Source organism: Hibiscus syriacus, unplaced genomic scaffold (genome assembly GCF_006381635.1).
Source record: "Hibiscus syriacus cultivar Baekdansim isolate YM2019G1 unplaced genomic scaffold, ASM638163v2 tig00110745_pilon, whole genome shotgun sequence".
In the NCBI taxonomy this organism is placed as follows: Eukaryota; Viridiplantae; Streptophyta; class Magnoliopsida; order Malvales; family Malvaceae; genus Hibiscus; species Hibiscus syriacus.
In genome coordinates this window covers 2,761,417-2,775,875 of record NW_024062847.1, presented here as the reverse complement: position 1 = coordinate 2,775,875, position 14,459 = coordinate 2,761,417, and the positions used below count along the sequence as shown (strand labels likewise).

Here is a 14,459-nt window from a genome sequence, read left to right as displayed (position 1 = left end):
GTCTATGCCATTATTACGAAGTTTAAGAACTTGGTTATTAATAATTCATTAGTACCAGCATCTTCCGTTTTCGTATCTAGGGTTCAATTGTACACCTTATATTGTGTATCCAATAATACATTCAAGATGTATTTTGAGCATAGGAAGCCATAATACTTCCAAGATCTGGTAACAACGTTTAGCTTATCCTCTCTAATAATAGAATGATCATCTCACATTTGATTAAATTCACCATGACCAAATAAAATAACATCTTATGTTATCACATCTTGAAATTATATTCATAGAATTTTACAAGTTTTGCATCATGACTCACGACCCTCGGCAATCACAATTTCGTTTAACACACGAAACTACAATTAATAATAATTCCAACAATAAGCCAAAACTAAATTTTGATTTATTCTATCAACAAAATTTAGTCATGAGCTAAAATTTTGAAACAAATCAGTAACACGATTGTTACTTTCCAACGATTTCTATAGAAATCAAATAATTCTATTACAAGTCAATTAAAATCCCAATTGATTTCAAATACAAAATCAAAGATTCCAATAAACAGAAAATTAATTATTGTTTATTTTTTATTTTGTTATCAGACAGAATGAAAATTCTGAAACAAAATCAGTAACTAAAGTTACTTCCATGATAATTTATGTTACACAAATTTGTCCACTTCGAGATTTTAACAAACCCGTTAAAACGACAGGATAAATCTCGAAACATATTTGTTCGCTATCTCATTTTTCCCATGATATCTGAATCGTTTCAGGATTAAAGAAAGGTAGAAGAAAGAGTTCTAAATCATTTCAGATTAAAGGAAACTATTCAGATTTCACCTACCTGATTGACTTCATCGTTGTCAACCAAAACTTGAATTCTTGATCATCATTATTAACTTCACTGTTGTTAATCAAAACCCAAAATGTCATAACCATTTTTTTTAAAATTAATTTCAAAAATAATTATGACTTTATTTTGGAAAAGTTGGAATTTTGGTGAAATGTAATTTAATTTGAAATATGAAGTCGCCATCGACCCTTTTTAATTAGGTAGGTTAAATACCTAAAAATGTCGTTTAAAATAATTTTAAGAAAAATTATTTTAAATTAAAATTATTTTAAAGACAAAAATTGGTTAATGTTTTATCATAAATTCATTTTTAAGGGTTCAGGAGTCGATTACACGTGAGGAAGGGTAAGCAGCCCACAGCAACAGAAATCGATACATAATCGCTTACACATCGTCATAATGGTAGAATTTGTAAGCTTGAGTCAAAAATTAAAAAAATTATCGTTTAATCGAATATTGATTAACTATTTCAAATCATGAAATTGCAAAAAAATGAACTCAATTTATTTCAAGTTCACTTTTCGTTTGAATGTCATTAGATCGCACTACTTCTATCAAGTTGTGCTCTCCATGCCCATTCTACGACGAGTGTTCTTGAAAATATTCGTGTACAAAATTAATATCAAATATAAGAAAAGATATTGACCAATAAATATTTAAAATAAGATTAATAAATAGTTAAATAGAGGAATAATAATGAAAGTAAAACAACACAAATAAAAATACATAAATAAAGCGAGCATAGGTACACACTCTACAAACAAATATGAAGTATACAAGATACACTTAATATATTATAAAGTAACATGCAAGACATAAATACAAAAGTATATAAGGTAACATATAAAAAAAATTCATCTTATACATGTACACGACAAATATAACATTAATATATTGAGGTATGAAGCAAATCTAATATAGAATTGCATTAATTACTGCAAAGATAAAAAGCAAATGTCAAAGGTAGTATGTAAATACGAATATAACTATTAAATAAGACAAGTAGTAAATGGAAAGTGTTGGATAAAAGGAAATATATAAAAAAATGTAACATGCTCCAATCAAAAGGCAAAAATAAAAGAATATAGTTTACTAAACAACTTAAAAAATTAAAAGGCATAGAAAATATAAACAAGCCGAAACAAAAGAGCTAAACCGACAATAAATGGACATGCATTTGGACCAAATTAAAATAAAAGGAAAACAAAATGTAAAAATCAAATAAAAATAAAAGACATCAACGTTTCCAAAGAGACTAAATTGCTATCATTAAAACATAGAAGCACTACAAGAAATATTAGCGCAATAACTAAAATGAAAGCTTACAAAACTTGGATGACCACGGTGGTTATTAACCCATGCGCAAGTGTTTAGAAACACTACCCTTCAAAACGGCGTAGTTTTAAGAGTGTTATACATTCTTCTTTTATGGGTTATGAAACCCTCACTTCTTCATTTTTTTCATTCCCTTTTTTAGAAACAAACATTTATCTCTTTTCTTTCTACTTGGAGAACCAGTGACTTCTCCGGCCGTGAAGACCATCGTTGACCGATGATAACCAACGCTAGCCTACACCGGAGAAAGGAGATAATATCCTCGTTCGAAAGCTCTTCACTCCCTAAGAAAGGATATGGGCTTCGTTTGGTTTGAAAATGCATCTAGTGAAATAGATCTATAAAGAAACGCCTTGGTTTCTTCGGCTCCGGTGACCCCCTGAGCTTCTGGCGAGTATCAAAGCAGAAAAGGCTTCTTTCATTTATTTCTTTTCTTTGGCTGTGTATTTTTTTGAATCGATTTTCTTCCCTTTTTTATTACCCTTTTGGTTTTCTCCTTTCTTCTCTCTCGGTCTTTTCTCTATGTTTCACTTTTTATCTTTTTCTTTCATTTTTTTCCTTTTTTTAATGGTTTCTCTCCCTCTCTTCTCTCTGATTTTTCTTTCGATCTCCTTTCTTTTTTTCTTTGTTTGTTTTCTTCTCTCTTCTCCTCCGTGGTTGCTGTGTGTGCCTCCCTCTTTTAATATGCTTGCATGTTGACGAATTTGATGATGACTTATGTAGCTACAAATCATAGGGCATGAGTGCCCTATCTATGCTTATCACAGGGCCTCGATTTTCCTCGGGATTTCATTTTTGCAAGTGGATTCATTCTTTATTATTTTTTTATTTTTTTGTCTGACTTCGCCCCTTTTTTGACTGATATATGACAATCAACTGAAACGACAACGTTAGAGTGATGGGGAAGGCTCAACGATGACAGTGGATTTGACATCCTAGGCGGCAGTGGCTGTGCAACTTGCCTAGGGTTCCAGAAACCCTAACTTCTATCTTCTCATCCAGACCGTTAGATCAAGGACAGCTCCAACAGTTGTGATCATCTCGCAGCTAGATGGAAAAACACAAAACCCTAGCTGAGTTGGGCGTGCTGGTTTTGGACCGGGACTGGGTCTATTGTAATCTGGAATTGGGGTTGGGACTTCTGCTTGGGTCTTGAACCAATTGTAATTTGGACCTATTTTATTTAGGTCCAGATTTGATTTGTAATCAGGCCTACAAAATGTAATTAATAATAATAATAATAATAATTAAAACATGGACAAAAATGGCTGTCTACACAAACCATCAAGATTCAAAGTGTGCCCCACATAGTTCACAAACACTAAGATCTTGTAAAGATTTTGGAATTTAATTCTTTGAATCCTTACACAGAATTTAATGGAGTCATATATCACATTAAAATTAAATTCAATAATATTCCTCAAAAAAATTGAAATTCATAAATTCAAAAATTGAAAGAAACTTATCTTTCGCGTAAATTACTCTTGATTTTTGCCCAATATTTGTTTTGTCGATTTTTTTAGCACTTACTTTCTATACAACAAGGATTAAACTTACGAATTCTATATCATCTCGTAACAAAATAGAAAACCAAATCCGTCTTAAGATTGTTAGAAAAATTACGCGTTAATATGAGAACGATATAGAAAAATAATAATAAATAAATATCATTATAAAATTAAAAAGAATAAGCGAGTTTACTGTCTTAAGATTGTTGACCGGAGTAACAATCTAAGACAAAATCAATTTTGAGAAAATAAACCAAAAATGTTAAACTTCTTAGAAGATAAGATAAAAAATAAATGGAAATAAAATACTCCTTTTATTTTTTATCTACCGATCAGAATCAGTTGAGACCTGTATCTACACAGTTTACTTAAGACAAATTTTTGGTCACTCGTTTGGTGCTTGAGTTCATTGGTCATCTGTCTCACAAGATACATCAACTTGATGATTAGCTACAATAACACATCTGCAGAGATCACGAACAATCCTTGACTTCGACTATCATTGGAAAACTAAGGAGAAAAAGAATATTTTCTGAGTAGATAAAATATTTTTCAAGAGTAGAAAAGTTCTTGAAATTTGAGTTGTGAAAAACCTAACAAGTTTACTCACTATTTATAGGGATTTTCAGAAGAGATTTAATCTAACCAAATATCTTTTAATATTCAACTTTAAACAGATAATAATATCCATTAATTTAAAATATTCAAAAGATAAAACTCATTTTGTCATTCAAAATTAAATAAATATTATTTTAATTTAAAATATACTTTTAATATTCTAAGTTAAAAAGATAACAAGTACCTTTTTAAATTGACATATTCAAAGAGTAATTATTCTATTAATATTTAAATTAAATATTATATTTAATTTATAATATAAAAAAATATGAATTTAATATAAATATTAAATCTATTAATTAAATCCACTATTTTTACGACTTGCACGAATCCTTTACACAATCAAGCTTTCTGGATAGAGTTAAGTATCTTGCTTGTTTTAGGTAAAGAAATAAAGTGGGATAGAAGAAGATTCCTCTCCAAGGCTGCTTTAGAAGTTGTACTATTCCTTCTTTTTTAATCTTTTTTGGAGTCATCTTCCTCAAATCTATAAGGATTTTGAAGGCTGAATCTGATTGCTCCCGTGCCGACGGCATGGTACTTCAGTGCTTTATGTTGCATCCACGATTTTTTTTAAATTGCAGTTAGGATCGTGTTTTTGGTTGCATTACAATTTTTGTGATTACGGACATAAAGAATGCTATTGCACTCATTGCCAATACCATGGTTCTACAATAATGTTTTTAAATGACACCAAAACTATTATATATCATACTGCTATTTAAATTTCTGGTTGCATCATTTATTTTACTGTTATCATCTAACTGTAATTTTACGAATATGTAATCAGATATCAAATTAGGATATCCGATAATGACTGCATAAGTAAAATAGATTTAACGTATTTTGATATCTATAATTCAATCCTAGCTTTTATTTGGACAAAAAATTAGCAAGAAATAAATAAGAATTCAGCTATCGCTTGCAGAGGAGCTGAAAGACTGCAACATGCACTCTGCCATGGAATGCTTTGGCCAACAAATACTGAAATACAAGATCTGCACATGGTTCATAGTCCTCCACACCAGTCTATTTTGACTCATTGGACTTCATGATTTTGGCCATTAAAAAGTTACTTTTCAGGTTGAAGTGAGTGTCAACACTCATATCCGACCAGGGATGGTCGTCTTATCCATAATTAACGAATTTCGATTTGACATGATCATTTGAGTTGATTTTTTTATTTTGAAAATTTAAATTCAAATCGAATTTGGTCATACTTTCTTAGAGTGTGGCCGGGTAAGTTCAAGTTTGGGTTTAAAGTGAGAAAAATTGACTCAACCCGATATAATATTATAATTATCCTTTATATATTTAAGGATAATTACGATAATACTCCTTTCTATTTTTTTTTTTGAAAGAAAGACGAACCTCATTAAAAATCTCTTCTACCAACCCAAAGGTTGGGTTCCTATAAGGGTAAAAGAGTACCCAAAATCCATTAATCAACCATCAAACAATCATGTCTTACATCAATCGCAATGAATGTCGGCATATCAAACTCAAAAATATAGGACACATTACAATCAAGGGATCTTTTAGCTAACTTATGAGTAACCTTATTTGCTCCTCGACTGACATGTATGACACAATACAACTATCATACAGAATACATTTCTCTCGAATAGCTGCCATGTAACACCAACAATAGATTCATCACCAGAAGTATCATTGTAAAGATTAACAATTGTAGTGGAATCTAACTCAATAAGATTGTCTCGCCATTCCTCCTCAATTGCAAGATTAATACCCGCAACTAGACTATACAACTCGGCCAAAACCGATTCATAGATACCTCCGAAAGTAGTAGCCAATCAGCCTAGGACCGAACCACCTGTATCGTGAGCAATAACACCAACCGCTGCCAATTTAATCGTTGGGTTGTAAGAACCATAGACATTTAATTTAACAACCTGTCTAGCTGGCGGCCTCCATCGCTTGGTCTCGTGAACACTATCCCTTGTAGGGAGTTGCTGTCGTTGGGCACTAAGGAAGTCATGATGCAAAACTTTGGCATTGACCATAATCACCCAAGCTGGCTGCAGCTTTCCATCATGGACTAGTGAATTTCGACCATTCCAGACATTCCAAAGGAGCACCATAAAACCTGAAAAAGAATCAACCTCAAGCGTAGCACATACGGATTCTAGCCATAATAGTGTAAATGTATAAATTGAATTAAGGAACACACCTGATGTACCTGCCACTCGGATAACGTCCCTCACATAGGGACAATCCTGAAATGCATGCATCGTTGTCTCAACCTCAACCTTGCATAACAGACAAATACCATCACCTAACCCCATTGACAGCATTCTGCTACCAATAGGTAAGGCTTCGTTTGCTAGTCTCCACACAGAAATAAGTATCTTAGGAAGGACATGTAGCTTCGCAATAGTCTTCTAGAAGGAGGATGGTGCACCTGTATTGTGATATGGTTTCTGGAGCCACCAACATGCAGATCGAACCGAATAAACACCCGACTGATGATTCCCCAGATAATTCTATCATTTACACATGGCGCTATCGGAGTTTGCAGCATTGTATCCACATCTGATCCTGACAAGATATCGCGTACCTTGGATTGGTCCCACCACGGCTGGTCCCGATGCAATAGATCTTCGCAGCGCCTATTCCTACTATGGAACGTTGTAGGTACCTATAAGGTTCACCCATTTCGTACCTTCCCACGAATCCGAGAATAATTTAGCGTTGCTATTACAGCCCACTCTCCAAAACAACGTTGGTGATAATTCCTGTAAAGTCTTATGGAGCCCTTTCCATGTATAGGAGCTTTTGTCTTTCAGTTTAGCATGTAGAAAATCACCGTCTGGATAGTATTTAGCCCTAGACAACCTAGCAAATAACGAAGTTGAGTCTTTAATTAGCCGCCACAATTGTTTACCTAACATTGCTAGATTGAAAGACTTGAGGTCTCTGAAACTTAAACCACCTACTCTCTTTGGTTTACGAATATTGGTCCAAGACATAAGGATCCATCCTCTTTTATCCGGTGTTCCATTCCACTAGTAACGACGCATAATCTCAGTAATTTCTTTTAACAAATTTTCTGGAAGTAAATAACAGGACATAGCATACTACGGCAAGACTTGGGCTACAGCTTTAAGAAAAACCTCATGACCTCCATATGACAGGAGCTTCTGTGTCCATCCCGTTACTATAGTCAGTACTTTGTCGCTTAGATTTCCAAACATACATGTTTTATTCTTTTCGATGTACAACGACAGTCCTAAATAATGTCCAGGGTATCTACCTCCTGAATCTTGAGGATGTTCCTAATTAACACACGATGCTCCACTAAAGTTTGCGGGTTGAAATAAATGATAGATTTCGAAAGTTTTATTCATTGACCTGACCACATAGCATATACATTCAAAATATCTTTGATATGTTTGCTTCCGAATTCGAAATTTTAGAAAAACAAGACTATCGTCGGCAAACAACAAATGAGATACTTGAGGTCCATTTTAAGATGCTCTTATACCTTTTATGTGGCCAGTACTCTAAGCTCTATGAAATAATTCTGATAATGCTTGTGTCACAAAGAGGAATAAAAAAGGGGATAGTGGTTCCCTTGCCTAAGTCCTCTACTCGGTGTAAATGGTTGTCCCTTGTTCCCAGGTAAAATAGTAGGTGCCCTCAACACTAGGTTGAGAGCAGCTTTCGCAGGAGACTCTAAATTATGAAATGCTCTCTAATTAAGGAACCATTTACCCATACTACAAATGATACAGTGGTGACACATACTATTATTAGATTCACGAACTTCTGATAGAAATTTAATTTTATCATAACACTCTGTAAAAAGGTCTATTCCACTCTATCATATGCCTTCTCTATATCTAATTTCAGCGCGACTCCTTGTTAATACCATTCTTTAAAATTCAGATAAAGGACCAGTTCATGTGCTACTATTATATTATCCGAGATTTGACGTCCAGGTAGAAATGCCGCTTGATTATCGCTTATGTAAGATCCCATGGCAGGTTTGAATCTATTAACAATCACTTTGGATACAATTTTATATATAACAGTACATAAGCTAATAGGTAGCATTTGCTTCATATGTGTGACATCCTCCACCTTAAGAATAAGAACTAGAATAGTCTTGTTAACTGTAGCCATATCCTGACATCCATTTAGAAGGTCTAGACATAGTTGTATCACATCAGTGTCAATCAATGACCAATGTTATCAAAAGAAACTTGCTGGTATCGAGGCCCCTTTTAATTTTATTTTTGGAAAAAAGAGTAATTTTTGTTATTATAGTAGATTTAATTTATCACTTTCGTCCTTATTGTATTTTCGTATCAATTTAACCCTTGAAGTTGTTTAATTGCATCATTCTATATCATACCCCTAACTTAAAACCCTAAATTATAAACCTAAACCATAACCCAATATCTAAACACTAACTTATGATTTATAATTTAAGGTTTTAAGTTAGGGGAATGATATAGAATGACATAATTGAACAACTTTGAGGGCTAAACTGATGCAAAAATACAATAGGGGCGAAAATGATAAATTGAGATTACTACGGTGACAAAGGTGACCTTTAAGCCTTTATTTTTTTTTCAATTAAGTATTTTTTATTTGATAAAAGTAATTATATTTATGATTCGAGTCGGATCGGTCGGGTTCGAATGTTAACCTTAAATATTGGGTTAGATTTCAAGTCAGGTGAAGGCCCTCCTAAACTTGAGTTGGTCAATTATAAATGGAGGACTTCAATTTTTAGATCAGATTAAGATGAGTCAAAAGTCGGACCTGACCCATCACTAATCCGAGTAATAAGTTGCCAAAGCACACATCCAATGAGATTCACAACTTTGTAAAACTACGAGAGACAACTTTAACTAATGAAGGGCAAACCCCGCTTTGCTATGCAGCTTACCCTTGGTTTTTTTAGGGTAAATATATAAATAGTCCCCAAACTTTTAAAATGCTTACATTTTAGTCACCAAACTTTTGAAAATTATAATACAGTCATCGACTTAGTTCATTTTCAATAAAGTCCATACCGTTAACTCCCATTAGGTTTTGCTGACATAGCACTTAACTCCTGTTAACCGCCGCCTCCTCCTCCTCCTCCTTCCAACTCAAACCAAGCAAAACCCATATGAATCTACACCGAAGTAACTTTTTTGTGAGTTCTTAGAAAAAACTTTTTTGGCAATAGAAAAGAATTTTTCAATTCCTTGTGATGAAACAATGGCACGCTAAGCCGCATATTGCGTCGGTGGGGTCTTGCTGTTTGACCGGAGTGATCTACAATGGACCGCTATATATCGCTAATGTCAGTGATTCAAGAGTAGTTTTAGGCAGATCTGGAAGAGGAACAAAGGGTGTTAAAGCCCTGCAGTTATCCATGGTACTTAATGCTAGCGTAGATAATGTAAGAGAAGAGCATCGCACATTCCATCCCAATGATCCAAAAATTATTGTGATGAAACACAAAGTTTGGCGTGGCAAGGGCTTGATACAGGTTTATATCATGTTCTTATTTTTTTCATAAAAGGTTTAAGAAAACTGGAAGTGAATTTAAGTTGTGGGTTCTTTTGTAGATCTCTAGATCCTTCGATGATGCATATTTAAAGAAGAAAGAGTTCAACAAAGAGCCTCTCCTGCCTAAGTTCAGATTGTCTGAACCATTGCAAAAGTCGATCCTTAGTGTCGAGCCATCGCTGTTAGTACACAAACTGCACCCTGTTGATCAATTTCTCATATTTGCTTCTGATGGTCTGTGGGAGCACCTTAGCAGCCAGGAGGCTGTTGAACTTGTCCAGAATAGCCCACGATATGTAAGTTTCCAGATAGCAAATGCAAAAATCGGTTGAGCACGTTTTGAAGTTTTTTTTTTAGTGAAGTTACTTCGGTGTGGATTCATATTTGAATCTCATTTTATGCCCAAGTCACAAAACTCAATTGAATTTGTTTTGAGATTTTTTTCCCCCGGCTGTTCTCATTTATGGATTTTGTTTGGTTTGAGTTGGAAGAAGAAGAAGAAGTTCCTTTCTGAGTTTTGCATTTCTGGGTTTTGCTTGGTTTGAGTCGGGAGAAGAAGAAGAAGAAGAAGACGACGTCAGGGACCTTTCTAAAAATGAACTAAAAGTTCAATGAGTGTATTACAAGTTTCAAAAGTTAGGTGACCAAAATGCAAGCTCCCTAAAAGCTTGGGGACTGTTTATACTCTTTACCCTTTTTTTTAATAAAGTTCAATTAGGACAGACTTGAGTGAGTTATATCTATATATTCATGGTTCTACAAAGAAGGTATGAATCTCTCATTGTATGTGTGCTTTAGACTTGGGTATTATTGTAAAGCTTTAACTCAATCTCATGAATGAGTCAGACGAGTACATGTTCAGTCCCCCCCCCCCCCCAAAAAAAAAAAATCTTGATGTATTTAGAGGGTCCTTAGAGGATTATATCTATTTATTCATGTCAGGGTATACATTTAATAACACACTTGAAGAAAAATGAAGAGTCGAAGCAATATAAATGATTGTGATAAATTATATTCCACATGGAAAATGAAAGCATCTTGAATTTATAAACTTCTAAACATAATTTTATAAGCAAGAAAATAAAAAATCTATAAACACAGAAGTAGATGTGTTTATAGCAGAGAACAGAGAGCAAATAAGCAAATTTTATTTCTTAGTTCTCTCACCGTAAACAATAGATTTACATGGGCTATTATTGACCACTAAGCACTCTAATCTTCCTTTGAAGAAAGCTAAGGGTTAGGTGCTACATAAGTATACCCCTTAAAGTGTTCACCTGCTGCTGGAGTGGAGGCTGGCGAGTCATCTGCCAGCATCGTCGTCCTGCATTTGTCGAAGTTGGCAGTACAATCCTTTCCGCTCACAACTGGTTTAAACATCAGCTAAATTTCTCTCGCCTCTAACTTCTTCCAGTTGATCGACCGAAAACATTTATGTTTCTTTATCTCATCCCCTCCTCCGGGACCACTGCCTAACCTTCTCGACGGTTCCTTCTGAAACATCTGCAAGATTTGAACAAGATTCCTAAATCATTTTCGATATTGTAGCTCGGATAAAACGAGGGAAAGGAACCATATTGAAACATGTATGTACCCTTTTGAGTAAAGAGTGAGCTTCAGTGGTAAGGAATGGTGGAAGTTTGACTTTCTCTTGGATGATTCTTTGCTGAAGCTTCTGCCTATTTGCATGTGTAAAAGGAGGATGCAATGTCAAGGGGTTCAATGATATAGTTATCGAAAGTATTATATAAACTTGAATCAAACCCGAGCAGAAAATCAAAAGTCTAACAATGTTTATGTTGCACAAAGTTGGAGCTTAAACCTCGGAAATTTTGAGAAGGTTTTAATGCTGAAAATCTCTGTATATTACCCGACAGGTTAGCATTTCATATAACAGTATCCCAATACTCCACCAATCTGCATCTTTATAGTGGCCTTTGGACTGTAAAATTTCTGGAGCCATGTACTCGTTGTTCCACACATTGAATTCGATCTGCTCGATTCATCGATTTCCTTGGCCAGCCCGAAATCCATAAGCAAAACCTGAGACAACATACAGATTCAAGAAATGGGAATACTCGGGCAACATGATAACAAGGTATGTATACTTGACAGTCAAGTATGTTCCTGCAACAGAAACTGAAGAGTATGAGCATGGCCATTACATGTCCATCAGCATCCACAAGAATGTTTTCGGGTTTAAGATCTCGATGCACGAAACCACAGTTGTGAAGATGCGAAACAGCAGATACAATCTCAGCAGTATAATCCTAATATTTGACTTCATTTTTCTTGAAATACTCGTGTCTAACAAGTACGCATGTGAATATTACCTTAAAAGATACTAAATATATGGAAAAACCATATTTGCGTGAGTCTACCTTATGCTTAGACCCAAGTTTGTATGATCCACTGGTAAAGCTCATAGTTAATCCTCCCAAAGAGATTCAAATCAGGGATTTAAATAACAGTCCGCTATTAGAATAGCGGCTGTTACGTAGTGGTAAAAGTACCGTTCGAAACCGCTATTTCACAACCAACATACCCGCCATGACCATAATAACAGCCGCTATTGCAGTAATCAAGATAAACACAGCACAACCGAAAACGCAATTTAAATCCCATTCAAATCATGGATTGGAAGCGACTAGTAAGATAAACTGAAACATCCTGAGCCCTATTATAAATAAGTTCAAACAAGAAAAATTGCTGAACCATAAAAGGCCTTGAATTTCTCAAAGACAAAAAAGGAAACCCTCTAATATTTTTGATCGTTTCGATAGCAGGAAGAGTCCAGTTCATGAAAAATCAGATCATGAATTAGATATCAAGCTGAATCCTAAAGACCAAACACTTCAAATCCAAACCATTCGATTACAGCTAAACATAAAGGGCAAGAAACATCATCAGTTCTCATATCAGCCGACCAGAATCACATCATAAAATACTTTCAGAAAAAGGGTAGCATGAAGATAATCGAAAATACTAGTAGAAGGGCTAAAGTTCATGAAAGATGCAAAGAAAAAAAGTGAAAATTCTAAAGAATCGAATAAGGAACCTGAAAAGAGCAATAAATGGATGAACAACTTTAGTGAGGATATCTCTCTCAGCTCTCATGTACTCAACATGATTCTTTTTAATTATAGTTTGTTTCTTCATCACTTTCATAGCAAAAATCCCATCACCTTCAACATCATCAACATCCCTTCCTTTTTTCTTCACCTGAAAAACTTTCCCAAAAGCTCCCTGTCTAACAAGTCTCAAAATCTCAAAATCCTCAGGCCCAATCTTGGCCTCGAGTTGTTCTTCATCTTCATTCTCGGTTTCAGCCTCATCGATTTCGAGGGGAAGGGAAGAAGAGAGGGTGTAACGAGGGGAAGGGAAGAAGAGAGGGTGTAACGAGAGGAAGGGCCCACATAGGAGTGGGTTTGGGTGTGGATAACTTGAGGATCGCCGAGGAAAGCAGGAGGGGGAGACGTGGAGGATGGTGATTGGGTGATGGAGGATGGAGGGTGAGGAGTTAGAGGCCAAAAACATCACCGAAATCGAACTCGTGATTGGAAGAAGGGGGAGTGATGGTGAGTTTCTTGAGGTTTGTGGCTAAAAGGGATTGAAGGTTTTTCTTCTGGGATGATTAGATATCATCTTTATACTATTTCTTAGCAGGACTTGGAAAGTGGCAGCAAAAGAATGGAGATTACATTTTAAGAAGAATACTGGGGGACGCCAAAAGCAATTGAAAGTAATGCAGAACTTTGAACTAATGAACAAGGAAGATGATGAAGACCAAGATGGAGATGTCAGATGAAAGTGGCAATAATTTGGGGCTTGTAGGATTTCAATAACCCGCGCCTCTAACCGTGAATATCACTCGCTAAAGTTTTTTTTATGGTAAATTACGTGATTAGTCACCAACGTTGAGGAATATTCTAATCCTTGGACTCTGTAGTCTGAAGCATCACTGCATCAACCAAATTAGAAAACATGCAAACAGATATATCAAATTTGTTCATTTGTTTATTTTCTTATTGTAAACGGTGTGACAATTTTAGCCAGATAATACATTGGAGGAATGTTTTTTCCGGTTAATGCACCTCTACATTAATTTTTAAAAATAAAGTATTCTACATTATTATTGGAAAGATATTTGAAGTAGTAGTCATTTTTCTTAAAGATAGGACAACGACACAACGTCTTATGTCGTCTGTCAGAATATCATAATTGACCTTCTTCTCTGTTGCAGTTATACTCGTCCATAATACTATGGTAGTATTGGTCTCCCTACTTGCCATAAAAGTTATTATCATACATGGTCAAAACATTACTTGTCGAAAGATGAAGAGCATGAAGATGTCAAATGTTCCGATTAATTTTCTCTCTTCATTATTCATTTTAACCTAGTTAAAAAAAATTTAATTTTTGCACTTTCTCATATCAGCTATTTTTTTCAAAGTTTTCTCTCATCTTTTTTGGCAAACATAATGGATGGACCGAGGGATAGATGCGGATAATTACCTCCTGAACATTTAAAATATCATAGATTTTTTTTCTATATATTCTGTATTAAAAGTCTATTTTCACCCGTTATAAAATGTTAACTCTTATCTGATTGAAAAT

General features: G+C 34.7%; 1 protein-coding gene and 1 pseudogene across 1 annotated transcript; one reads left to right on the top strand and one right to left on the bottom strand.

Annotated features, from left to right (window-relative positions):
* The first annotated feature begins 9,540 nt into the window (after positions 1 to 9,540).
* Positions 9,541 to 10,174, top strand: LOC120139427 (probable protein phosphatase 2C 38). Its single transcript, XM_039154645.1, has 2 exons — positions 9,541 to 9,822; positions 9,902 to 10,174. The coding sequence occupies exons 1-2, from the start codon at positions 9,541 to 9,543 to the stop codon at positions 10,172 to 10,174; spliced, it is 555 nt and encodes a 184-aa protein (XP_039010576.1).
* Positions 10,175 to 10,873: 699 nt separating this feature from the next.
* Positions 10,874 to 13,476, bottom strand: LOC120139426 (annotated as a pseudogene).
* Positions 13,477 to 14,459: the final 983 nt, after the last annotated feature.

Bases quoted from the DNA above. Each gene is read 5' to 3' on its own strand.
- LOC120139427 (XM_039154645.1), top strand. From the start codon at position 9,541: ATGAAACAATGGCACGCTAAGCCGCATATTGCGTCGGTGGGGTCTTGC. The intron at 9,823-9,901 runs GTTTATATCATG...GTTCTTTTGTAG, and splicing joins GTGGCAAGGGCTTGATACAG to ATCTCTAGATCCTTCGATGA.